Here is a 26,683-nt window from a genome sequence, read left to right as displayed (position 1 = left end):
ACCTCTTGGCTTAATCAGACATTTACAGATATTCTTTCTTTATTATTACTATACACTGACATACATAATTTCATGACTTGCTCACTTATATTATACTCTTTCATTATTCCCCATAACATTTCATGTCCAGTTGTATCAAATGCCTTATTAAGGTCTCCTACCATGATTTTCGCTTCTTCTTTTCTATTCATATCATCCACATTTTCGCTATCATTAATAATTCTTGACAACCCTTCCACTTTATACTATACATGCTGTCTTCCATAATATTTTCCATTTTAGCTTCAGATCTCCTTTGTACTATTTTCATAACAATCTTATAATCATTATTTTTGCAGTCCTATTGGTCTCTAGTTCTTTAATTGTCTTCTATCTTCATTCTTCCATATTAATTTAAGTATTCTTCTACATGATGTTTTATAAATAAAACCTTTATTTAACCATTTATTCAAAGTTTACCCTAGTCCATCTGTTCCTGCAGCTAAATCTATATTTACTTCTATTAATAACTTTATCTAGCTAATTTAAAGAAATCTCATTTTCCAACTTTTTATTCTCTTTTTCTGTTAACTTTTTTTTTTTGCTTTCCATGTTTTATTGCTACCTTATTTTTTCTTTAAACATTTCTTGTATGTATTGTACTACACTGTTTTTAATCTTTTCCTGAGTTCTATTTCTCCTTTTTCATGTTTTTACACTACCATCTTTCTTTACTAATCTGCTTAACTAACTTGATGCTTATCTTGTTCCTTGTAAAAAATCCTTTTGCTTATGTAAGAATTCTTGTATTTTTTCTTGATTTCTTTCATATAAATTTTCTTTCTCAAAGTTCTTTCTGTCATTATGTTCTAAATCTTCCATGCATTGTTATATGTTCTTTTAGATTTTTCTTTCTCTACTTTTTAATATCATATTGCTACTGTAAAGACATTTTTTATATTTTTCCTTAAATACCATTCAGCATTCATACTGTTTTTTAATATATTCTCATAATAATATATTTCCATAATTGTATTACTAATCTCTTTCCTTCTACATCGCATGCTTTCTCATATATCCTTTTTATTCGATTGCCTGTTTTTGTATAGTTCTATTTTCCTTTATCACTAACCATATTACAAGATGATCAGAAAATCTTGTTTCAACTACCTGCCCTGCTCCTATAACTAAACCTTCTGAGTCTCTAAAATAATCTATTTCAGTTCTATACATAAGCCCTTTGTAAGTCCAAACATTTCTGTCTCAAAATTCTAACTTACCACATCTTATAACTTCTAACAATTTTCTTCTATCACTTACTTTCTTTTAACTTTTGCCTCTTAAATCACGGTTAATGTCTTCTGTTACTATAATATTGTTTAAAGTCTGATGATATAAGCTTTCCCTTTCTTTACAGTTAGTATAAGCATATAATATCATAATTCTATATACTTGTTCTTTCCATTTTGAATCTACAATAATCTTCCCATTTTTGCTAAAGTTAAAAATCTATATCTAATATATTTACTGCATTTCTACAGAATATGGGTACTCCAGAACATCTCTCATTTCTCAAATTTCAGATTATCTTTCCTACCCATACTTTCTCTACTTATATTCTTTCTTCATTTGTTAAAAATATGTTGTCTTTAATATATCTACATCACATGTATTACACCACACAAAAATCCATATTCTTCTTACTATGTTCTTAAGACTATTCACATTTACAGAAAGCATTCTAAATTTTCATTTTTCCTTTTCCTTAGATTCATGATTTCATATGTTCATAACTAACTACTAGGCTATTTTTCTTAATAAGCCATTCTTAGCCTAGCCAATTTTCCTTCCAAAGGTGAGAATCAAACACTGTATCTTATGTGTGTGAGTCAAAAACCTTAAACATTATACCAACCTCAATCACTAACTGTATGTATTCTTTTTCCTCCATTTTCTTTCTGTTTTCTTTTGCACTTATCCCTTTAAATTTTCTTTTTCTGTCTTTTATCCTTTTACCAATAGAATTATTTTTTCTTTTGCTACCTCCCAATTTATGTCTTCTTCATCACTTATTCCAGAACCTTCTTCTATGTCCTCTTTATTTTTTCCCTCAAATGTTTTATCTATTTCTACTGCTCTTCTTCATCACTTATTCCAGAACCTTCTTCTATGTCCTCTTTATTTTTCCCTCAAATGTTTTATCTATTTCTACTGCTCTTCTTCATCACTTATTCCAGAACCTTCTTCTATGTCCTCTTTATTTTTCCCCTCAAATGTTTTATCTATTTCTACTGCTACTTCTAAAATGTCTTCTCTTTTTCTTTTCTATATTCTTATTTTCATTTTTTTCAATTAATGCATAAATGTCCGATTCACATTTTTTGTACCACATCCCATTTCCCCACAAATATGGCATTTTCTTTTGTCACAGTTATTTATCAAATGTTCTTCTTTTCCACACAGAAAATGTCTTGGGATGTCTCCTTTATTTTATAACACCCCTGTTCACCTCCACATTTATCATGATTGGTATATGTATACATTTTTTCTCTTTATATTTTTAACAAAATATTACAATCCCATCCATCACTGCATAAACCCCTTTTAGAATAAAGTTTTGCAAAGTCCAATACTTATTTATATAAAGTTTTCAACTGCCCTTTCAAAGTCTCTCTTTCCACTACAGTTCAAAATTGTATGTGAATTTTGTTTTTTGTTTCCCTAGTAAATGTGTTTATCACATAAAGATTCCATGAGTTACAGTCTTTCTTTTTTCATATTCTCCAAGAAATGTTTGCATTGAAAAACAGTCTCAAATATAAATAAATGCTGTTACCTCATGTGCTTTTACACCCGAAGGAGCTATTAAATTGTCCTACACTTCATACCTGTCCATTTCTTTGTCCTTTTTACTTTGAATCCTTACTACATACTTCTGTTTGCCATTTTCTTCTGCCTTCTTTTCTGCTATTCCCCTTTTGACTTCTTTCACTTTCTCTGCCTGTATTTTCTTTTTCATCTCACCACTATTCTTCAGGATTGTGTCTGCATCCTCCTTTTGTATTTTCTTGGTAATGTCCCCACAGGAAATGTCTTCTTCATTTCCTGGTTACTCTGCATAACCAGGTTTTCATGTAAATCATCCTGCAATCCTTTCGACTGGAGGGTTGTAATTATACATCTGTCATTTGCCGACTCATCTCCATCAAACAGATTTCTTTGAAACATCTCCTCAGGATCCTGCTTTCATTCTCCAGTCGTGATATTTCACTTCACCTCCATTTCAGGAGCTACTCCATTATCTCCTTTTCTATCTCTCTACCTTGGAAACAGGAAGTGCTCCTGCAAAATGGGTCCCACTCACAGCAACAAGTAAGGGAAGTTCCCTGATGCCTTGGCATATATACCACCTCAGGTCTCCCCTGCAAAGAAAGAGGCCAGTAGTCTAGTAAGGCTGACCCAGTCAACAAAGAATAAATAAAAAAATGAAAGGTTTAGACAGAGTGAGATGGTGGGACACAGAATATGTTAGGTAGGATACGTAGCCAAAACATGATACTTATGGAGGTACCATAAAAGGTCAGTTTTGCAGCCTTTATTCACTATATTTACTTCTGACATATCATTTTGGGCAGGTCTGGGTAACATTTTCAGCCACTTATGACATTCTGGGTGGTACTGCAGCAATCCTGGTAACAGGGTATGTGTCATGATACAATCCTGGTAATAGGGTATGGGGCGTAATGCAGTCCTGGTAACAGGGTATGGGACACTATGCAATCCTGTTAAAAGGGTATGAGACATGCTGCAATCCTGGTAACAGAGTATGGGGCATGATGCAATCCTGGTAACAGGGTATGGGGCATGATGCAGTCCTGGTAACAGGGTATGGGGCATGATGCAGTCCTGGTAACAGGGTATGGGGCATGATGCAATCCTGGTAACAGGGTATGGGGCGTGATGCAATCCTGGTAACATGGTATGGTATATAATGCAATCCTGATAACAGGACATGGGCATGATGCAATCCTGGTAACAGTATGGGGCATGATGCAATCCCTGGTAACAGATTATGGGGCATGATGCTAGATTGGTAACAGGATATGGTGCATGATGCAGTCCTAGTAACAGGGTATGGGGCATGATGCAATCTTGGTAACAGGGTATGGGGCACAAAGCAATCCTGGTAACAAGATGTAGAGCATTACACAATCTAGTAATAGGGTATGGTGCAGGATTGCAGTGATGGCAGGTTCAAGGGATGGGCTGCTGTTATTTTAAATAGACATTACTTAGCATATTCAGTGCAGTTCTGGATACCCTATAGGGAATGGGAAGCCCTGTAGCTGGAAGATATGATGCAAAGATGAAAGGCAATAGCAGTGTAAGTTGTGAAGTATTGTACTTCCAAAGAAAAGATTCGACACATTAGGACAATTTTCACTAGAGAAGAGGAGGAATAAAAGAAAGATGATACAGATCCATAATAAAGTACAAGGGACTATGAGTTATTTAAGTTAAGGCAGTATCCTGGGAGTTGTCAGCAAGCTTATGAGTGATGATTTTTTGGAGAAAAGACTTTCATGTATGATGTAACAAAGCATGATTTTTACAGCATGGATGTTGGAATCCAGCATTGTTTTCCAGTGAGAACATATCTGTGGTCTAGTAAAGGAAGATGGGATTATTGGTAGTGAATAAAGTGGAGAATGCTTCAAAGTTTTCAGTGTGAGATAACCCTTTATGGAACACACAGACAAAGAGGAAAACATCAGGTGTAACCTGCTCTGTCCATTTCACTGGCCTGCACATACTTAGATTTATATGTGATTCACGGTTATTACTATATAACAAGAGTAGGGGGCAGTAATCTACACAGTACTACTCAGAATCTGTTACTGACTGCACTGCACATATTTAAGTATGCAGAAGTCAGGAAAGCAGAATATGTACTTAAGTATTTAGTCTAGTGCTGCTCATGGGTTCAGTGTCACCCTTTATGTTGTCGGGGATATGCTAAGAGATCCAAAGTATACACAACTACGACAGCGACAGTGTACCACCCAGCAGCATTGTTCATATGATTTAGACATTGTCCTCTGCATTTGTTGGTAAATATAATGTAATATAAAGGTATGATTATCTCAAAGAATACGTATATTTAGAGAAATGGTTTAATTATTAGTAGAATAGGCTCACATAATTAAAGCGTTTTTATTAACATCATCGCCAAACAAAAAATGAATTGCATATGTAGCAAGAAAATAACTTCACAGTTCATTGTTATTTATTTATTTGTTTGTTTTTCATTACAGAGTGCAATTGAGTCCCTCTTTGGAGCCTCTATGACAGGCATTGCATACTCACTATTTGGGGGACAGCCTCTTACAATTCTAGGCAGTACTGGGCCTGTCTTGGTGTTTGAAAAGATACTGTTCAAGTTCTGTAGGTAAGTACAGGCTGCATAAACCAAGAAAATGTAGCATTTAATCATATTCAGTGGACATAACAAAAATCTGTTATTACTGATAATGAGAGCTATTGGCTAAGTGTGTGGTCCTTTCACCTTAAAAAAAATAGGGTCTATGTTAAATATTTGAACGCTGAAATGTTCGAATCGCCAAAGATCGACCTTTAGTGATCGAACATTTAAATGTTCGAATATTTTCAAAAATTTAAAAAAAATAAAGTAAACAAAAAAAAAAAACTAAAGGGTGTAAGCAGGGGGATAAGCCCCCCTCCACCCCCCACACCCCTCGTTACTTAAATTTACCAGCTCCAAGATTGTGCTACAGTGTAGGAAATGGGAAGTTTTCCATTTCAGCACTGTAGCACACTGAAGTGCGATTTCAGAGTTGGTATATTTAAGTAGCGGGGGATGTGGAGGGTGTAGGAGGGTTTGCCCCCCTGCTTACACCCTTTACATTTCCTTTTTTTTTTAAATATTAATTTTTTAAATGTTCAAGCATTTAATTGATTGATCACTAACGGTTGATGTTTAATGGTTCGAGCAATTAAACATTCAAACATATAACATAGACCCAAAAAATGATGAATTTTTAAATAAATGTGTGCCTCTGGGTTTAAATAAACTTAGTTCTATTAAGTCAGAATTAGAAAAAGGTGTTTGGATGACTTGAAATGTTTTTTTTAACAAACACAGTTTTTAGTGACATATTTATATATTGTCTAAATACATTTTATATTAATTAAATTAGACTTGTGTGTGATTGGTTAAATGTTTGCATAACGTGATGGCATTCAATTAGTTATATATATGTAATTTTGTTTAATATTTTTAATCTGAAGACATCCTTGTGATTGCTGTGCAAAATCATTTATAATTGCATTAGAGTGAGTATATGTGGTATGTGTGTTTATGTATATCTGCACATATGGATAGATATGAATATGTACACATAAACGTGCCCATTAAAAGCGGCAGTAGAAGAGGATGATGAGGTGAGGAAAACTAATAGAGTCAAGTGCATTTTATACTGAATGCCTGCCCTGCACTTTATATAGGTAAAACTGAAAGACAGTTAAAAAAACGTATTTATGAACATTATTATAAGATACAAGTGAAAGATAGGAATAATGCATTATATAGACACATATGTGATAAAGGGGAACAACATATATTTAAATTTGTTATTATTGACCAGGTAGTTTGCCATCCATATGGAGGAAATTGGAAGATGTCTTTGGCATTAAAGGAAAGTAATTGGCAAATACTTACAGATGCAACTAGATTCCCTGGTATTAATGATAGTATTAGTATTAATCCTTTTTTAATATTAGGTTAGTTACCAGAAACTGACTTCTATGTAGTTTCCATATATAGTATTGCATTTATACAGGTACTCATTATTCAACATGTATTTCATACTTTTTAGTGTTTATTTATATGTATATAATATTATATATTCATTATATTTTAATATATTTTTAAAAAAATTTTGTATACAACATCCTATACATAATTTTTAGAATATTAATGTTTTTAAGGGATTGAAGTGTAATGTTTTTCTAACATAATAGGATGATGTTCCTTTAAATATTTATATATTTTTGGCACCATTTTCTGCTATTTAAACTCTTGTAAAATCATCAGTTACTAGTTCCGAGGAAGTCTGTATGCTGACAGATGAAAGTGCTTAACTCGTGTATGTTTTATTCTGTACAACATTAAATTAAAGTTAGTTTTACTCTTCGAGCTGTGCTGAAGTTTATCCATCCCTGCACCAGTTCTCGTAGTTTTGGTTCATTCCTGTGGTTCTTCAGTTGTTCTTGCACATTTATATATTGTCTAAATGCATTTTATATTAATTAAATTAGACTCGTGTGTGATTGGTTAAATGTTTGCATGACGTGATGGCATTCAATTAGTTATATATATGTAATTTTGTTTAATATTTTTAATCTGAAGACATCCTTGTGATTGCTGTGCAAAATCATTTATAATTGCATTAGAGTGAGTATATGTGGTGTGTGTGTTTATGTATATCTGCACATATGGATAGATATGAATATGTACACATAAACGTGCCCATTAAAAGAGGCAGTAGAAGAGGATGATGAGGTGAGGAAAACTAATAGAGTCAAGTGCATTTTATACTGAAACACACAGTTGAGTTTACATGAAAATCATTAAAACACCCGCAACTGTATCTGTGTTGTGCAACCCATCTTTCAAATGGAGGTACATTGCATTAAGATGGACTCAGTGTGTCAAACTGTGTGTGAGTGAGTACCAAAGGGTGGGAGGGTGTGATGAATGGAGAGAATGTGTGTGTGTGTGTGTGTGTGTATGTGTGTGTGTGTGTGTGTGTGTGTGTGTGTGTGTGTGTGTGTGTATATATATATATATATATATATATATATATATATATATATATATATATATGTGTGTGAGTGTGTGTGTGTGTGTGTGTATATATATATATATATATATATATATATATATATATATATATATATATGTGTGTGTGTGTGTGTGTGCGTGTGAAGGTGGGGGAGTCATTCATAGTTTTCAGTTTCCCTTAGTTTAACGAGCAGTGGATGTAATACAACGAGGGAACATTAGACACCAGGAACAATGAAACATTTACAGACAGAACTTAACAGGGTCAAGTTTGCAGCAGAAAATGCAGACAGAATAAGTATGAAACTCTGGCATCAATGACTGTCTAGACACAGAAGTATGAAACTCTAATGTCTGGCATCATTGGCTGACTTTAATGGTGTGTCACATACAGGGGCATTCTTAATACTTCTGGACAAAGATGAGATGAGCACTAGACAACACCGGGGAGTATTTTTAAATATTGCTATACTCCACTTAAAAATGTAATAAAGCAGCAGGTCTTGCATACAGATGCATTTATTGAACAATATCCAGAATAGAACTCTAATGTCTGGCATTTTTGAATGAGTATAAATCTATCCCCCTATCAGGTGCATAATTAAAATGCTGCATGAAACACACAGGAACAGAAATGGAAATGGTGTTAATGGAGTAAAACATGCTTCTGACCCTTGATGGACTTTAAAATTATTGCAAACTCATCCTTAGTCACCAAGATTGTAAAATTCTATTTTAAAAATAAGAATATTTATCCTGGGTATACTGCTTAGTTTATTAAACAATACTACGGGTCACACAAGTTAGGAGAAAGGGGATAAAGTCCACTTAAGTCACACCATTATTGCATCGCTTATTGATCAGTTCACACTGGATAACTTGGTAGGTCTCTCGCCTGGCTCTTACACAGGTATTGTAAATTTCTTCTAGTGACATAATTCTTCATATTTTAAGCAGTTATCAAAGTTAATTTGTGTTCTACAATTCAAACCATTCTGTTTCTAAGATTTACTTCTGTGTGCTGGTTTGTCGAGTGATAGGTTAGGACCACCTTATTTGAAAGGCTTTAGTAGTGTCATTTGTACTTGAACCCCTACCCCAATCAGTGTTAACGGAGCTGCTTCTCATGGGCCTTTCTATACTGCCTTCAGTGATGATCGTCTGCATTCATTGCTGCTGTTAGAAGCTGGAACACGGAACATAGATAAAGCAAGTGTTTTATATAAAATATTTAAAGCAGTTGTTATTTATCTAAAATACGAACAAGATAACCCAGACAAAAATCAAAGCTATGCAGGTGCATGTATACTGCATATGTCTGCCAGACAGAAGAATAAGAAGAGTACAGTTTAGGGCTCTAAATATTAACATTATATTTTGTATACTTTCTCAAATATGCACAACAAAACAGTAAAGAACACAAAAAAATTACAAAAGTTATAAATGAAACTTGTTTGGCAACTACATTTATTTTATTCATTTATTTTACATTTGTTTACCAGGGAAGTCAGACTGGGTTGTTGGGCCATTTTCATCAGAGGCCCGGGAAGTAAAGCTCCACAGCATACTTGAAAAATCCAAAATTTAAAACAATGATAACAAATACAAAGTTTAGGCAATTATATAACTGATAAGACTTCTAGTTAGTTACATACAGTTGTAACAATGATACATATGTGGTACATTACGGATTACTCTGGTAAAGGAGACACAGAATAGACAAAATATGTCATGAAAAGAAAAAAAGCTTTACATATGGAGGGCAGGTAGTTAAAACCACGGATATATAGCACAAGAAAAAGGTTGAGGTATTGTAGTAGCAGAGAAACATTTTAAAGATATAGAAAGAGAGGGAATTTAGCCTGCTTTAGTGCAGGAACAGAGCCAGGCGTTGTTTATGTGTTGTCTAAGCAGTATCTTGAATTTGGCTGAGTTGGACATATTGAGTGTGTTTTGAGGCATGCTATTCCAAGATTTTGATATTTTGTTGGAGTATAGGGAGTCTCCATGGCTATTATTTGGTTTACTTACCTTCAGTAGGAGTTTTTTGGAGGATCTTAGTGGCCTACAGTTGGTATGGGGTTGGTCAAGGTCACCAATGGCTGGACAGGTGTCTGGCTGGTGCAGGATGGAGTGTACTAGAACAAGCTGGTTAAAGGTCAGTAGATTAGGAAGGTCCAACCATTTTAGCTGCTGTAGTGCTGAGCAGTGATGTGATCTGGATGGAAGGTTAGCAGCACATCCAGCTATTTTATTATAACATGACTCCAGTTTATTTGTCTGCTTTTCTTAGGTTTGTAAATACCAGTGAGGCATACAGGAGTGGAGAGTAAATGTGTTCTGGAGATGGGCTATCTGCTGATGTCAGTTAGGTGGAGCTTGATTCTATATAGTGAGCCTAACTTAAAGTGGACCTTTTTGATTATTAGTGATAGGTGTTAGCCAAATTTAAGGTCATTGTCTATCATGATATCAAGAAGCTTAGTGTGACCATCATCAGCAGGAAAAAGCTGAATGTTAAATAATGTATTTAAAATAATATAAAATATATATATATGTATTGATTAAGATGACTTAAAGTAAATTAAAGTAGAATTGACACACCTTAGTTTGCAAAAAAAGTGTTAATATTTTCTGAAATAAAGTGCTAATAGGTTCATAGGTTCATAGGTTGGTATTAGGCTATTAGCCCTAGGGCTTATACAAGCCTAGCCATAACAATTCCCTGGCAATTTCTTCTCACAGTATTTACTTCCCTGGACCCAATTAAACCTAGTTTAGACCAATACTTGTAATATGTTTTCACATTTAGATCTTTCTTTAATCATGTTAATTTCTTTACATATGCATATGACAAAATGCTAAGAAATTCTGTCAACGTGGAGATTCACAGTCTTTTTCAGTTCTTTGTTATGGTTTTCCTTACTAGAACAAACAGCAGTCCAAAAAAAGTCTGAGCAAAATTTATTAAAGTTTTGCCATATTTTGAAATGCTTTACAAATACAAAGCAATGTATTCACTATTTAATTCTAAAACTGTATTATATGTACAATATGTTGTATTGTGTAGCTTAAGGATTTTCTTAGCCTATGTAAGATAAGATAATCCTGAGGATTCAGAAAGAATCCTACTGCTCACATAAAGGGCTGCAATAAAATTGCCCTATTTCCACAATGTAGTACTATAACAAAGAGTGAGACGGTCACAAAGAAAAACAATCAGTAAAAACTAAATGAAAACTCCAGCCAAGCTACAACTTGCCTGGAATTTCCATTTAGTTTTACTGATTGTTTTTTTTCTTTGTGACCTTCTCACTCTTTGGTTTAGTTTGTTGGTTGGGATATTTTGCAATTTTGCAGTCACCCTAATGGTAATGGACATCAGCTGGATATAACAGCCCTGTGTTTCTTATGTTTTGTCAAACACCCTGTTTGTGATGTACAGATGAGGTCATAACAAGGCCAAAATATCCATATCCACAGCTAGTGGGGTTTGGCTTTATTGGCCTGAAATTTTCCATTGAAACAACTTAAAAAGAAATAAGTCATGGATATTCAGAATCTCCATATAGCTGAAACACCTGATGTTCATAAAGGTCATTTGCATATATCCCATATGCCTCTGATAAAAGAGGTTTGAGAGGTCACTCAGTGGAATTTCTAGCTTGGCTGGAATTTTCATTTAGTTTTTTTCACAATCTATTACTATCAGATTCAGAGAAACACACTAGCCGCATTGTGAAAAGACCTCATTATCAGCTAATTTGCATGTCTGAGAATTGCCATCAACTACCACTAGTGCTAATCAACACTTTCCTACACTAGCTAACAGTGACAATTAATACATCATTGTAGCACAGGCACCTCCCATCGTTTACTCCTACACACACACACACACACACACACACACACACACACACACACACACACACACACACACACACAAAGAAACACAAATCCTACCTGTCCCTATGTTTACAAGCATTACGTATGTGTCCTTTTTCCCTTCCCTCATAAATCAATCATGAATAATTACAGTTATTCATTCATGCCAGATACTAAAGTTTTACTCTTCACATCCTTCAGTAAATGCATGCTAACACAAAAGCTATTATTATATCAACTTTCTAAGTTTATAAGAAGAATAATTAAAATCCTTCCCTATTTATGTATTTGTCCTACCATTAATTTTGGCTTTGACTGAATTTCGTACACTACAAGGTTGAGAGTTTTGTTTACACATGCACTGTCTCCCTCTTCTGTAACTCCCAAAAAGTTGCAGGCATTGAATAATGCCCACGTTTCTTATATAGAAAAATTTGCTATGCTAGCTTAACGGTTTGAACAGAGGATTAAGGCTGATGTTTCCCGTGGCAAGGCTGAAGGATCTGATGCTTTCCCTCCTTTCTAATGTATTTATTTGTTTTAAATACATTTAATTTTATTCTCATCAGCTCCCTAGTATCTACTGCTGACTCAGAGGACTAATATCCTTTGTATTCAGTGGGAGGAAGAGGCGTTTGAATCATCTTAGTACTGTTAAGGCACTCTACTGTCTAGAGGCTCCCTTAACCATGTCGTGTTTACCAGCTTAGCAGCCTTTGTAACCTAATTCCTATTTGAAAGGTTTCATTTTTTAACTTTTAACATATAAAACGTGACAAAACATTATGAGCTATATCTATTTCTATAGTTGTAGCTGGTTTATCTGGTGAACTAGTAACATGGAAAACAAGCCACATTATTATTTAATTTTATTTGTAATCTCTAGGTATATACAAATCTAAAAAGTACTAGACATGGATTTGAAAGTGTTTTTTTTTTTTTTACCTCATGATATGACTTGAGCTTTCCTTTTGGTGCTAACAGTGAGAAAAGGTGGAGAAACTCTAGCCTCCCAGTGTGATTGACAGCACACACCCTTACTGATTACATCAGCCTTTTACATCATCTAACCCCACCCTGGGTCCCATGCCATCAACCCTTCTCTCAGGACATTGGTTAACTGCCCCTCCACCTGATCCCTCCCAGTTTCCAGCCCTTTATGTATCCAGGCACAGAGCTGTCTAGCTCTCTTTTGCACTGACTTCACCACCTGGAACCTGGAGAGGGGAAGATTCTGAACAGAAAAGCCCTCAGTAACTCCTAGACTTAGTTAGAAGCTTGACAGTGAAGACCCCAGACAGGAGTGCCATAAAACTAGGCTCTGGGACCAATAGAATTCCACCTCTCACTGCAGTTACCCCACAGCAACCAGGTATAGATACTGTAGCCAATGGACCTGCATTTAACAAAATTTGTATAATTTACAGTACAATGAAAATTGTTGTTCCAAGGTACCAGTCAGCACTGCTATATTCTTACACCATAGGCACACTTAGCCTATGTTCAAACAAGATCTGAGATTCTTCATAGGTTCATAGGTAGGTACTAGGCTATCAGCCCAAGGGCCTACATAAGCCTAGCCAACAAGGTTCCAAAGCTTACGCCACCCAAGAAAGTTATTTTCCTGTGCCACTGTCGAGCAGAGACACAGAAGTGATCCCCGGGGTGTATTTCCTATTTCCCATCCACTCATCAAGATTTTTCTTGAAGATTGCTAATGAAGAACTTTGCTTGACATAGATGGGTAGCTTGTTTCAGAGTATAGGAAGTCTCTGGGACAGGACTCTATCCCTCCAGCATGTCCTGTTTATTGTGGTGACAAGGTTTAGGTCCCTAGAGTGTGTAGCTCAGAGGGATTGGGATTTCTTTAGGTGTAGCATGTCCATAGCTTTATATGTTAGGCAGAAATCACCTTGGAGTAGGCGATATGCTACGGAATAAAGCTGGAGTTTTTTGAGGCGGTCAGTACAGGGCATTTGTTTGAGGCCAGTAATCCACTTTGTGAGGTACTTCTGTGGCCTTTCCAGCTGCTGCAAATGTCTTATGAGGTACATAAAATTTTTTTGTAGACGCTGCAGTTCACCACTTGCTGCATTTATTACTCCATGGGTACAGAAAGTCTACACAAAAGGTTCTGAGGTCTCCAGCGTTACTTACTTTTTACTTTTTTACTTTTATTTGTGCACATCCATGAGCCATGTAAAAGATGAGCACTGTGTCTTGTTTTCAACTGTAGGCTATTTCTCTGGATGTATGTACTGTTCAAAAATGGGAATTACCTAATGTAGCTTTAAGTGACTACCTCCCCTGCATATAAAAAGTTCTGTCTTCATCAGGAGGAAGAAGAATGGGGACTGGTCACATTAATCATGTATGTGAGCCTCTCATAAGCAGCTACTGTAAACCTCTTTTGTTATACAAGAAAATATTTGCCTTTCATATTATATGTCAGAAGATAATGAGTCCCATAAAAGAGGTCACAGCCTGTCATGTTACATGTGATAGACTGGAAAAAGGTCTGTAATAAAGTTTTCATACTGGACTCCAAAGAATATGAGCCCCTCTAATGCAGACACAGGCTCTCAGTTTACATGTGTTACAAAACAGACTAATAAAGTCTGGTGATAACCTCGTAAAACAGGCATCTTCAATGTTCAAAGTGTAGACCACTTTATTAGATGGACCTGATGAAGCACAGGCGAAAGTGTTTTGTTAAATATAATTCCATAGTTTTTTTAGCTCATAATGTGTTGTCATGTTTTGTATGTTAGAAGTTAAAAATATAACCTTTTAACTAAGAATGAGGTTCCAAAGGCTACTGAGCTGGGAAGCCCTCATGGGTCTTTCAGGAATATTCAAATAGGGGACTAACCTCTAAGCTTTGGGATTGGCTCCTTGTTTTTCCATCTCCTAGATTTTCCTCCAATCAGCTCCCATGGACCCTCCCATCATTGTTTGTAACTGCCTTTAAATAACTGACTGTTGAATGTAATGTATTAGAACAAGATCAATGGTCCATCTACCTATTTAACTGAATAAATTACTGGAAACTACAGCAAGGTGTCTTTATTCCTCCCATAGAGAGGGTATCAGAGATAGTGAGTCTCCTAGATCAGCTAGTTAAAGTTATTTTATCTGGGCTTATCCTTTATACTCTGTTTGTTTTTTATCATCTGGGTAATGAACCCCAGCCATATCAGATCAAATGACATTTCTGTACGGAGCAGAGAAATTGCTCTGCAACAAATAAGCAGACGACTGAAAAATCCTGCATATTAATAACTTATTTGTCTTACAAACTGATGAAATGACTTTGATTTTATATTTGTAATGCTTTTTAGTAATGTTTGCTATATTAGCAGTATTTTATAGACATGCTAATTTCAGATTTGTAAAAGCGCAATGCAGTTTTTAATCCATGCATTAGTACTGTAAGTATTAAATATGATACTTTTATTTTTTTATTTTTCTTTCTTCTAGTGAAAACAATCTGTCCTACCTTTCATTACGAGCGAGCATTGGGTTATGGACTGCTACACTCTGTCTGATTTTGGTTGCCACAGATGCCAGTTGTTTAGTTTGCTACATAACCCGCTTCACTGAGGAAGCCTTTGCTGCACTTATTTGTATTATTTTTATCTATGAGGCCTTAGAGAAGCTGTTTCACCTTGGTGAGACATATCCAATAAATATGCACAACAACCTTAACATGCTGACAAAGTATTCGTAAGTATTTCGCATATTTCAAATTTTTATTGCCTTGCTCTTTTTATTGCCACCATTTATGTTGCTTACAGACAGCATGGGTAACTTCAGAATTTGCTTTAATCATGTTTTCTCATCATTTCATTGTTTCACAAGAAGTCAGAGCTACAGTGCTCCATTCATACATATGTACCAATTGATTCCTTCTTTGCCAAGATAAAAACAGAAGGTCCTTTATGTTCATTCTCACCCAATTGTAACACAATGTAGTCTGCATGGTTTGGGAAACAAGACAATGAAAAGAAAGAAGGGTTCATTAATATCAGCACTGTTTGAATGGCAATTTCTGCAGTTTTCAGAAAAAATATCGATTGCGCGCTTTTGAACATCACTTTAAAGATTAAATGCACACAAGGTAAAAACATAAATCTGTAGTGCAAAACTTTTGATAGACTTTCTGTAATGCTATGACTTTATATTGACCAAAGTGGTGACTGAGCACTGAATTTTTGCATCTATATCAGAAGATCGAACGCTAAAAACAGCAAATGCTCTTCTATCGAACTTAACACGAAACCTTAAAATGTTGAAGGAGCAGATCCAAAAAAAAAAAAAAAAAAACAATGTACAGGCAAACTAAAGTTTGGGACTTTGCCCCCTCAAATCCTCCCGATGTGGGGGACTGTGGCCCCGACACACACCCCAACGTAAATATACCAATTCTGAGATCGCACACAGTGGAGAAAACAGCAAAGTCCAGAGAACGGCCCATCAATTTTTTTCTCTCCGAACATCACCTCTCAGTCATGAAATCAAACTGATTTTTGTAAGTATCTGTGCAATATGACTAACTGGGTAGTAAACAATAACGAGAAAAATCCAAAGGGCTCTGTGTGTGCCATCTACAGTGGCATAGAGGGCTAAAGACCTGAGAATGACCCAGTTGACCTAAGTCAAAAGAGCAGCATGTGTGCCTGTTGGAGTTGGTGAAGGAGGGGGGATGTGGCTTTGCCAGTTCACCTGTCTGCAGAGAGAGGGGCAGAGCACATGTCCAGGTGTTCAAGTGATCATTTCTGATGTAATATCCTAGGTGTAGTCCAGATATCCTACAGTTGTGCTAAATTCAGAAGGGGGGGGGGGTCAGGGCAGTCCTGAGGCGTTATATCACATGAGGAAGTGAGGGACATGTTCTTTCTGATGCCTGTGGTACACCAGACCGTGTGACAGTTATGACCATGAGAGGGAGGTTAGGGCCTCAAAGCAATGAACCTCCTGACCTTGGATGGGTGACAGTTTCACTCTCAACTGCTCTACTGTCACCTCCTAGAGGAACAAATGAGCTGAATAGGGAAGATGAGCTGGGTAGGAGACTGATAGTTACTGTGGCAGGGGCAAAAAACTAGGGGGGGAAATAGGATCTGGGTATATTAAGTTCTTAAAATCTTATGCAAGCAGTTTCCTATGTAATTTAGTTTTAAAGAAAATGTTAACGCATTCAAAGATATTGATGCAGTTGCTTCGTTAACTCACAAGAGTATACTTGTGCAAGTTAAAAATGTAGAATTTGGACTGAATTTAACATTTCACTTGGGTGAACTCATTTGTTGTAAACTGCATGCAGCTGTGCTTTTCAGCATTCCTTAGTGCCTCAGTATGTCAATGATAAGTCAATGATAAGTCAGGTACTTTTCATAGCTGATTAGTGCCTTGGCATGCCATGGATAATTATGGTACTTTTTTGTGTTCCTTTGTGCTGCGACAAGTCAAGGAAGAGTCATGTAATTTTTGATGCTGAGTAGTGCCTCTACATATCAAGGATAAGTTGGGAACTTGTGCATCATCACTGTAAAAAACTTATCAGAAAACAATGAAACAGATAATACATTGCTGGTCAACAGGAAATCTACAATGCCTTTCCAACCTTCTGAACTACTGAAGAGAAATGGTCACAAATCAGGAGGTGGAAATTTTGAAAGAATGAAGTTTGCTTGACAAATTTAAGTAAACATGTGACTGTAGGCAGTCTAAGAGAAATGTAAACTGAATTCTGAAAAGACAATACATAACAGTAAAGGTAATATCTGCTTTATGCAACAAACCTGAAATCATAACAACTGTACTGTTACTGAAATCTTTTACTTTGCCTCAACAATTGTCGTCATCTGTTTCCTTTAGGGACTTGCACATTCTCAAAATACTTTAGTGGCATAAATGCAGAAAACAGAAAATGTACATTCTTCTCTAGAATTACCTGTAAGGTCAAATCTTCCCTCCATGCAGATTATTTTTAAAGCCCTGAGCAATGTAGACAATGTGTACATCTATGAAGGGGCCAAGGAAGAGAAGGAATTCTTATAATATCTGCAACTCAAGAGTTCTTCAAAATTAATTGGCAATGTAAGAAGTCTTTCAGTACAGGAATATTATCTTAATAGCTTACAGATATCTAGCTAGGTGTCAGATCAAATTGTAAAATGACAAGCTACTTTTTGATTCACCTAATGCAGCAACTGACTTTTCTATAAAGCAAACTGTGTGCTGATCCTAATTTGATCATAAGTGATCGGACAGGAGCAATCTTCACTCAGCACTACCATCTGCCCAAGAGAGAGAACTAAGGTGCTAAGGGGGTGCAGAAAGTTCATGGTTTTGCCAGTGGTGCAGCATGGCTTATCTGCTCCTTTCCCAGACAAGCTGAGGAGTTAAGATGACACTTCTCAGGAAAGAAAAGTCACAGACCACCTACCTTGAAAGTCAGGTAATTAGTGCCAAATAGCCAACAAATTCCAGGCACTAGTAAATGATGTGGACCGAAAGGAAAGTGATGCCAATGATGCATAGTGCCCTGCAGCCAAGACATATGCAATCATGTAGACCATGTAGTGCCCCTGACAAAAGCCAAGCCTCTCTACCAGTTGCTTTCCTATGCTTCTGCAAAGAAGGAGGCAAATCCCAGTGCCAAGTTGGAGAAAAACAAGAGAAATAGTACAGAAACCTGAAGGTCAAACTAGGAAAATTTGCTAAGTACTATATTTATAAACCAAAGGTAGAAAGAATCTGAGCATGTCCATCCCTGTAGCACTAATTGCATAATGTAGAGTATTTCTTGGAGCTAATTGCCATGTCATATTGGCTGGATAGCCGTGGGTCATCATTTATTCACTGACTTACTACCTGGACTATTTTTCATTACTTTGCTTAGTACTAGTGTACTGTAGTGGAGCATTACTATGTAAGGATTGTACATTTCCTGCACCTGGTTGCTACTGAACAGCCTTTATTGTTGACCCTTTCTAAGCTATTTTCTTCTTATCAATGTGCTAAGAGTGCCCTATTGAAATTTGTCTGTAGACTGAATATTCAAAGCTCTCACATTAAATGAAAATGAACAAAAAATAGTATTTCTCAAAAATCAAGTAAAACAATGTTGAGAAACACAATTACACATGAAGACATGCATGAAAACTGGTAATATGTAATCTTCATATGCAAAATTATTTTATTTAATCAGAGTATGTGTGCCATCTACTAAAGGTTGGCACCCCTAGCAACAACAATAAATTACCTAGAATGTTTAAAGCTTAGGTTTAAAAATCATAATAAAGTGTACATTTTCATAATGTTGTTCTAATGCATGATGATTAAAATACACCTTTAAAAGATGCTTATTTTTGTAGATATACATATGTTACTGTTCTGTATGAGTGTTTGTACACTTGTGATAAAATCAACCAGCCATTTTAAAGGCACTTCAAATCTTTACTTTGAAAACTGCAGTTTATTTTAGCGCAGAATTCTGTTTTTTCATTAGTATATAATGTTGATGTTTTTGAGCAGTGTCAGTGGTGCAACAGGTGGGACACTTGCCTTTGGTGTAGAAGGCTGTGGGTTCTATTCCCACACAAGGTAGATTGCTTGCTAAGACTGCAGTACAGTATAAGGAAGTGCTGCACTAATGAGATGTTAAACTGAGACCCTACCAGAGTTGTTAGTAACTCAAGTACATATAAAAAGTCCCATGGTACCTACCAAAGAGTGTAGAGATGATTGATTAAGATTTACATTAATTTGATGTAATATAAAACATTTTCAATCAATTATTCACACACTCACTTTTTTACATTCGAATTTAGAATTCTTTATATTTACCTTCTATCTCACACACCCTTTCTTCTACAACCACCTTCTTATTTCAGCTAATACATCATCCTCTTCCATTTTTTTGTTATATAACAAATTCTCACATCGTTTTTTCTCACAGCACCCATATTACTTAATCCCATTTATCAATATCACATTTCTTTACTTTATCATACTTTTCATATTATATTGTATTCATATTAAAACAGGTAAATGCTTCTCATCTATAATCATTTTTTAAACTTTTTCCAAAATTATTTATTTTTGCAATCCAAAAAACAATGTTTTGTTGTTTACTCTTCACTACAGTCAACACATTTTCTTGCTTCCATCACCTTAAATTTCATTTTGCCTTTCACTGGTAACTTGTCTAATAACATTCTCCAGAAAAATTCCCTGTTTCATAAAAATTTTCAAACCTTTTTCTTCTGTCTTGTATTTCCTTTTTTTTCATTTTTTTTTAATTCCTTCCATGGGTGCACCATTTTTTTACTAAAATCATATCATACCATTTATTTTTTTCCCAAAGACTTCACTTACTTTTAACTTCCATAATTTTAATGTCCCTTTTTCTTTTCTTTTCCCTGTTTTCTTTCCATACATTGTATTTTTTTCATATAACATCTTAACTATAATTTCTTTTTGGCTTTCTTTTACCTTTCTGATTTTACCTTTTTGATGACCTAAAATAAATACATAGATACTGGGCCGGATTCACGAAGGCTTGCATGGAGTGTAAGACTAGTGTAAGACGGCGATTCAGCCATAGCCGGCAGGGGCGTGTATGAGAGCTTCTAAAGCTACTCTTGCACGGACAGTGTTATGGAATGCAAATTACCTCATTTGATGCTGAAAGCTATGCAAATGAGGTAAATTTGCGATCCAGGAAACACTAACCTGTCTGTGTAAGAGTAGTGTTATCTGCAGAAATGTACTCCGTTGCTAACGGAGTACCGTTCTGCAAATAGCTAAACGAAGCTATGGCAGCTCCAAATAAAGGATGCATCTAGTTGAGGAAGCATGCCAATGGTCAAATATAAGGCCATTGGCATTTGCTAATGTTGTAAATCCTTAAAATTCCATTTTATTTTTTTTCCCTGATCGCCGATGTTTAAGCATAGCGCAGCGGCGTGCAAACATGCTGCGCTTTAAATAAAATGAAAATAAGTGAAAAATAGCCACAAATGTGCATTTTTACTAAAAACCTTGTCCTACCATGCAGGTGAATGGCAGGCTGAAAACAACATGGCCACTGAGTAGTGGTTGCTAAGGGGGGGAAGCTCAGTGTGAGAGATGTAACCAAGCATTAGTAGGCAATCCTATGCAAATGAGAATAAGGATAGTGAATCCCAACTTTCCCCGGCATGTGAGCCATGTCCCTAGAGTGTAAGTGTAGGAGTAGGGTAGTAGTAGAGTAGAAGATAGGTGACATCATGAGGGGGTATGTCTGAAAGACTGTAAGGTGATTGGAGCACAGTGGCTTGTGTTTGCCCTAAGTTGCTCAGGATTGCAAGAGGCGTGTGTACAGTGCTACTAGCTGAAAACAAGAAACCAAAGGTGTACGCAGTGAATATATCTGAAATTATTTGCAAACAGGCACACAGCGTGTGCGCGGGTGTGCGCTTGTTTGTGCGCCGCTGCCCCTTGTGGAAACAGAAAGGGAAAAAGGAAGGAAAAGAAGTAGTAAGAAGTTAACCAAGGAGAACTAGCAGAGCTGCCAGGTGAAATATATCAGAATCAGCCAATTACACAGGCAGTAGACTAGCCCTGCCCAACCCAGCGCTTTAAACTCTGGTAACAGCAGTCTACCCTGTTTTTTCACAAGAACTCTGCAACACTGCAGTATACAAAGAGTGAAAACTTAAAAAGCTTAAGGCTGACAAAATGTTAGGTGCTGCTATAGCTATCATAAACGAACATGTGCAAGGTGCTGAGGGTGGTGATGTTGTGAATGCTGCTGAGCAACCCACAGTGAGGAGATGGAGAAGAGTGTACAGACCCAGGGTAACCTACCAGGGGCTACATGAGCTGGAGATAGTGGAGTGCTATAGAGTGGACAGAGACTTCCTGCAGCAAATTGTTGATCTGTGCCGGCCACGCCTCACACACAGAACCAACAGAGGGGAACCCATCCTAGTGGATACCAAGGTATGTGTTGGCCTATGAATACTAGCTACAGGTACCTTCCAGAGACCAACTGGTGATATGATGGGTGTTTCACAGGCATCAGCATCCAGGATACTGCACCAGTTCCTGAATGCCATGTCAGCACATGTCGGTGAGCATGTATATTTCCCCATTTCCAGTGAGGCATTGGCCAGCAATATGCGTCTTTTCCACCAAATAGCAGAATACCCTGAGGTGGTGGGTGCAATAGACTGCACGCACATACACATCAAAGCACCACCCGGTGAGCGGGGTAGTGTCTACATCAACCACAAAGGCTTCCCCTCCATCAACTGCCAGGTCATGTGCAATGCCCAGGGCATAACAATGAATGTGTGTGCTGGCTGCCCTGGAAGCTATCACTATTCCCACATCTGGCATCTGATGCAGCTGAACCAGAGCTTTGCCAATGGGGACATCCCTGATGGTCACCTAGTGGGGGATGCTGGAAACGCACTGGAGCCGTGGCTGATGACACCCATCAGAAATGCACACACACCCGAACAAGAACTCCATAATGAGGCACACGCACAAACAAGAAACATTATTGAGTGCATGTTTGGGATGCTCAAGTCACGGTTCTGGTGCCTGGACACATCTGGTGGAGCCTTGCAGTACTCACTAACTACATGTACCCAAATTGTCATGGTATGTGCCATGCTACACAATATGATCCTGCAAAATCAGCTGCAGCAGGAACAGCATGGGTCAGGGCCAAACAGCCCCCCACCATTGCCAAGGCCTGCACAGGCACAGCGTGACTCAGAGGAGGAACAACCTGAGCCTGCCACAGTAGGCAGAAGGAGGCATGCTTAGTATGCCCTAGCCTTGGTAAAGAGGCAATGCATAGCACATACACTGACTCAGTAGGAACCCTGGAAATGACAGCTCTCTCTGACTTGCACATACAATAAAAGGGATGCCTAACTTGACACTACCTGTTATCAAACATGTATAGGGAGTGTACCATGTGCATCCGACATAAGCAGCCCTGCAGCACCACCTGAGGCATGATTGCCCTATTTTAAGCAATATAAAGCAGTGCTAAGCACATTTTACTACTATTTAGCATATTTAAGCACAATTGTGCAGAGCTGCGTGCCACACAAACCAGCGCAATGTTGGGCAACGTTGGGCAAAGTCGAGCAAAGCCGGGTAAACATGCTCACACCAGCTTTACTGTTCCTTAACCAGTCAGGTCTGCCCAGCAAGAAAATAAAAAGCAGTGACAGGGCGCGAACCCAAGATACTGTGCACTATAGTCATAGTATTGAACCACTAAGCCATGACTGCATTTCACTGGCACCGACACAGCAGGACAATTGTAGACTAATGCAAACACAAACAAATGCTGTATCATGCCCTCTGAACTTCCCCCCAGGCCTATGCAGACAGACAACAGCAGGCCAGGCAGTATGATGTGGGTTGGGTAGGCTATGAAGTCACAAACTAAGATACGTGAAATGGGAAGCTAAGTTCTGTAGTACAGTAGTATATCTCAGGCCAGTATGATAGGCAACAGTACAGACTGAAATGGAATACCTGACATAGCAGTGCAGGCCTAGCAAATGTGCATAAGTGTCAGGTGAACCCCTCATCCTATGTACACCCACAGTAACAATCAAGTGTGCCCCCTGGGTAGAAATGTACAAATAATAGCTGTCCGTCTCCCTGTATGTAGACATGTTGATAAGTCTATGCAAAGCGACTCATGGAAGCCCTGCAGGCACAGCGTGCTTCCTATCGATGTACAACACAAAGGTGAGCCCTGAAGTAAAAAACAACTAGATTTTTCACACACATATACTATATATGTCCATACTGGGCATGCTCATACACTTCAACAAATATAGGAAATTTCAGTCAGTAACATACTGATAGGTCATACTGGGCATGCTCACACACTTAAATAAATGAAACAAATGTCAGTCAACAACATACTGAAAGATCATACTGGGCGTGCTCACACACAAATAAACAAAGCAAATGTCAGTCAACAACATACTGAAAGGTCATACTGGGCATGCTCACACACTTAAATAAACAAAGCAAATGTCAGTCAACAACATACTGAAAGGTCATACTGGGCATGCTCACACACTTAGGCCATGTCTGAGTACAGCAGTGGGCCACACATATCTGGCAGTTGCAGTTCATACCCCAGAAACTTGTCACTATTCACCAATCCTGCCTTGCGCACACAGTTATATGAAAACAGACCCACATAATATATTGGACTCCTGTCATAATCAAACTATGTACTACAAGCAATTAAGTTGTTCAAAGAAAGTGGAAATTCAAAGAAGATCAATAAATCCCCGATCAGTATCATCAATAAACAATGAGCACTCCTAACATTATCCAATCCATGTTCTGGCAAAAATATTGTCAAAGAGTCCATAGAGAACCATGAAGCTTTCTTTCGCAATGTCATATATATCAATGTAAACACATATATGTTCTGAGTCAGTGCAAACTGTAAAAGAATACATGTACATGACTGACACTGCCACCAACTTGTCAGACAGGTTCATACATATTTACCCCCTCTCACTGACAAAAGGGCCCATTATCATACCTGGAGATTGTGAAAACCCAGAAATCACATATACAATGGTTAAACAGCACATTCCAAACCTAAAAACACGGCGTCTATGGGATAACATGGTTTCCCTAGCTGTGTCCTATGTGATCTCCAAAACAAACAGACCCTGCACCTGAACAGTCTGTTGAGACTCCCCCTCTGTACAGGATATGAAACTGTTGAATGCATTACAGCAAAATTTGGCACACTCCACAAGTGTTGTAGCACAACAGACCATAGGAACTAGTGTCTTATAAGCCTATTAAGCCTGATCTGCAAGGCCATGGAGTCCATCATGATGGAACTCATAAACAGAGCTATTGTGAGCCTACAAACACCCAACCCTACCAATTCCAGTTTGGTCAGGGGCAGATCATAGTTCCCAAACCTGATAGACTGTTTTCAAGGCAATCATCCAGGACAATACATCAATGAAATGAGCTACACACGTCCCACATAGACCTTGGAAAGTCCTCTTCCAACATCCCAGACACGTCGTATCCACAAAATCAACAACCAGTGCATAAATATGTATGTCATCTGATGGACTGCCAACTGGGGCACAGATAGATCCCACAAGGTAAGAATTGTGGTCTCCTGTTCAAGCTGGTAACAACTGCTGTCCCCCATGGCTCAGTCCACTTCCCGTACCTGTCCATTGTCCTAGATTCTTTATTAGGTGGATGGACAGCAGTTCCTCCTCTGACTCCCTCCTTGTGTTTGGAACCGGAGCCGGTTGGGGCTCAAATCTTGGTAATGTCGGAACCGATACCACACCTTTCGGCTCCTTCGTTGGCTCCGATCTCTTTCTTGGTTCCGTCCTTGGAGGAATCTGGGCACTGAGACTCCCTCATCGGCTCTGAGGGGGCGAGTGGCATCGGACCCCTGTCTGACCCCGTTCTCCCTCTTGGAGCATTGACGCAGGTGAGCTCAGTCCCGACATCAGCCTCGGAGCCGTGCCTCTCGGTGCCGACAGGGGTTCTCATCTCCTCGGAGCAGGGACCTTCTGCTCTGCCTGACAGGGGTGCCTTCGAGGTCATGAGGAGTGTGCTGACTCCTGAGTCGGCCCCTCGATCAGCCCCTTCGGCTCCTCCCCCCAAGTGTGGAGAGCAAACGCTCCAGGTCGCCCCATTGGGCATATCTTCCTCTTCCGAGGCCTCCGACGATCCTTCAGAGGAGCCCCCCCGGAAGAGAAAATGTAAAAGGAAACATGTCAACTCCCCCGAGTCAGTCACGTCTGATACCGACTTGGAGGATTCGGAAGGGTCCCCAAGATCCCCCTCTGAGGATGTCTCCTTTTCAGACATCCTAGAAATCCTTAAGCAGAGGGCGAACTGGACTGCCCTTAACCCTTCGGAGGACGAGTCAGTCTACCTGGATGCATTGATGGAAGTGGTGGCTTGAAAGGCATGGTCAGCCCCGGACACAGTGGAACCAACTCCCCGTAGGCCCACTAAATTTATTACAGCCCCACCCAACAAGCAATTTTTGACAAAGGGTGTCCCTGTTGATGCCATGGTGGTTGCAGCAGCCACAAAGAAGGAGTTGGCTGACCCTTCGGTGCCTGTCCATCCACCTAATAAAGAATCTAGGACAATGGACAGGTACGGGAAGTGGGTGTTTTCCTCAGCTACCTTCTCTATGCGGTCGCTGAATTATGTGTCATTTCACCCATCTCCAAAGGGATCTTATTAAGGAACTGGGTGATACCCTTCAGTATCTATCAGCTGCGGGGGCTCAAGATAAGATAAACTCCCAGCTGGCGACCCTTGATTCTATCATCAACTCCTCAATGCAGCTCATTTCTTATGCAGCTGATGGGGCAAGTAGTCCGCAGGTACAGGCGTGGCTTTGAGAAGACACGCCTGGATGTGGTTATGCAACTTTGCTGACCCCTTTAAGGCATCCTTCACCAATACCCCCTTTGATGTTTCGGCTCTGTTTGGACCACAGGTGAAAGATACCCTTACCAGGTGTGAGCAGGAAGGCAAGACTCTCTCTGCCGTGGGAGTCCATTTTTCCAGTCCCTCTAGACCATACCCCAAGGGTCAGAAGAGTGGAAAAATATGGTTTTGGAAACCCCAGGGAGTCGTGCCTGACACACGTGGTGAATTTCCCTCCAAGGGCAGGGGAGGGAACAATAATAGATGCCGCCCGAGGGGCAGAGGGGGCCCACAGAATCAGGGTAATAGAGAATCGTTCTCTGACAAACCCTTTCAGCACTCCTGAGGGGCTGCCCGACTGTCTGCCTTTGGAGGCAGTCGGGGGAAGATTGTCACTGTACCCAGAAGCCTGGCAACTCCTCACACAAGACAAATGGGTACGGTCTATCATATCCGAGGGTTACAAGATTCCCTTTG

The 26,683-nt window shown here is 38.3% G+C and overlaps 1 protein-coding gene across 1 annotated transcript in view; it reads left to right on the top strand.

The window, feature by feature from the left end:
* The window catches only part of SLC4A10 (solute carrier family 4 member 10), a 3,247,445-nt gene that overhangs the window by 2,416,552 nt on the left and 804,210 nt on the right, over positions 1-26,683 (top strand). Inside the window, exons 13-14 of the mRNA XM_044074780.1 lie at positions 5,295-5,428; positions 15,209-15,454. Coding sequence (XP_043930715.1) covers positions 5,295-5,428; positions 15,209-15,454 — 380 coding nt within the window. The remainder of the gene's footprint in view (positions 1-5,294; positions 5,429-15,208; positions 15,455-26,683) is intronic.

The sequence above is a fragment of the Protopterus annectens genome, chromosome 6.part0 (assembly GCF_019279795.1).
Source record: "Protopterus annectens isolate FY-2018-M chromosome 6.part0, PAN1.0, whole genome shotgun sequence".
NCBI lineage: Eukaryota > Metazoa > Chordata > Ceratodontiformes > Protopteridae > Protopterus > Protopterus annectens.
The sequence above is the reverse complement of the archived record's forward strand: the minus strand, read 5'-3'. Positions and strand labels throughout refer to the sequence as shown.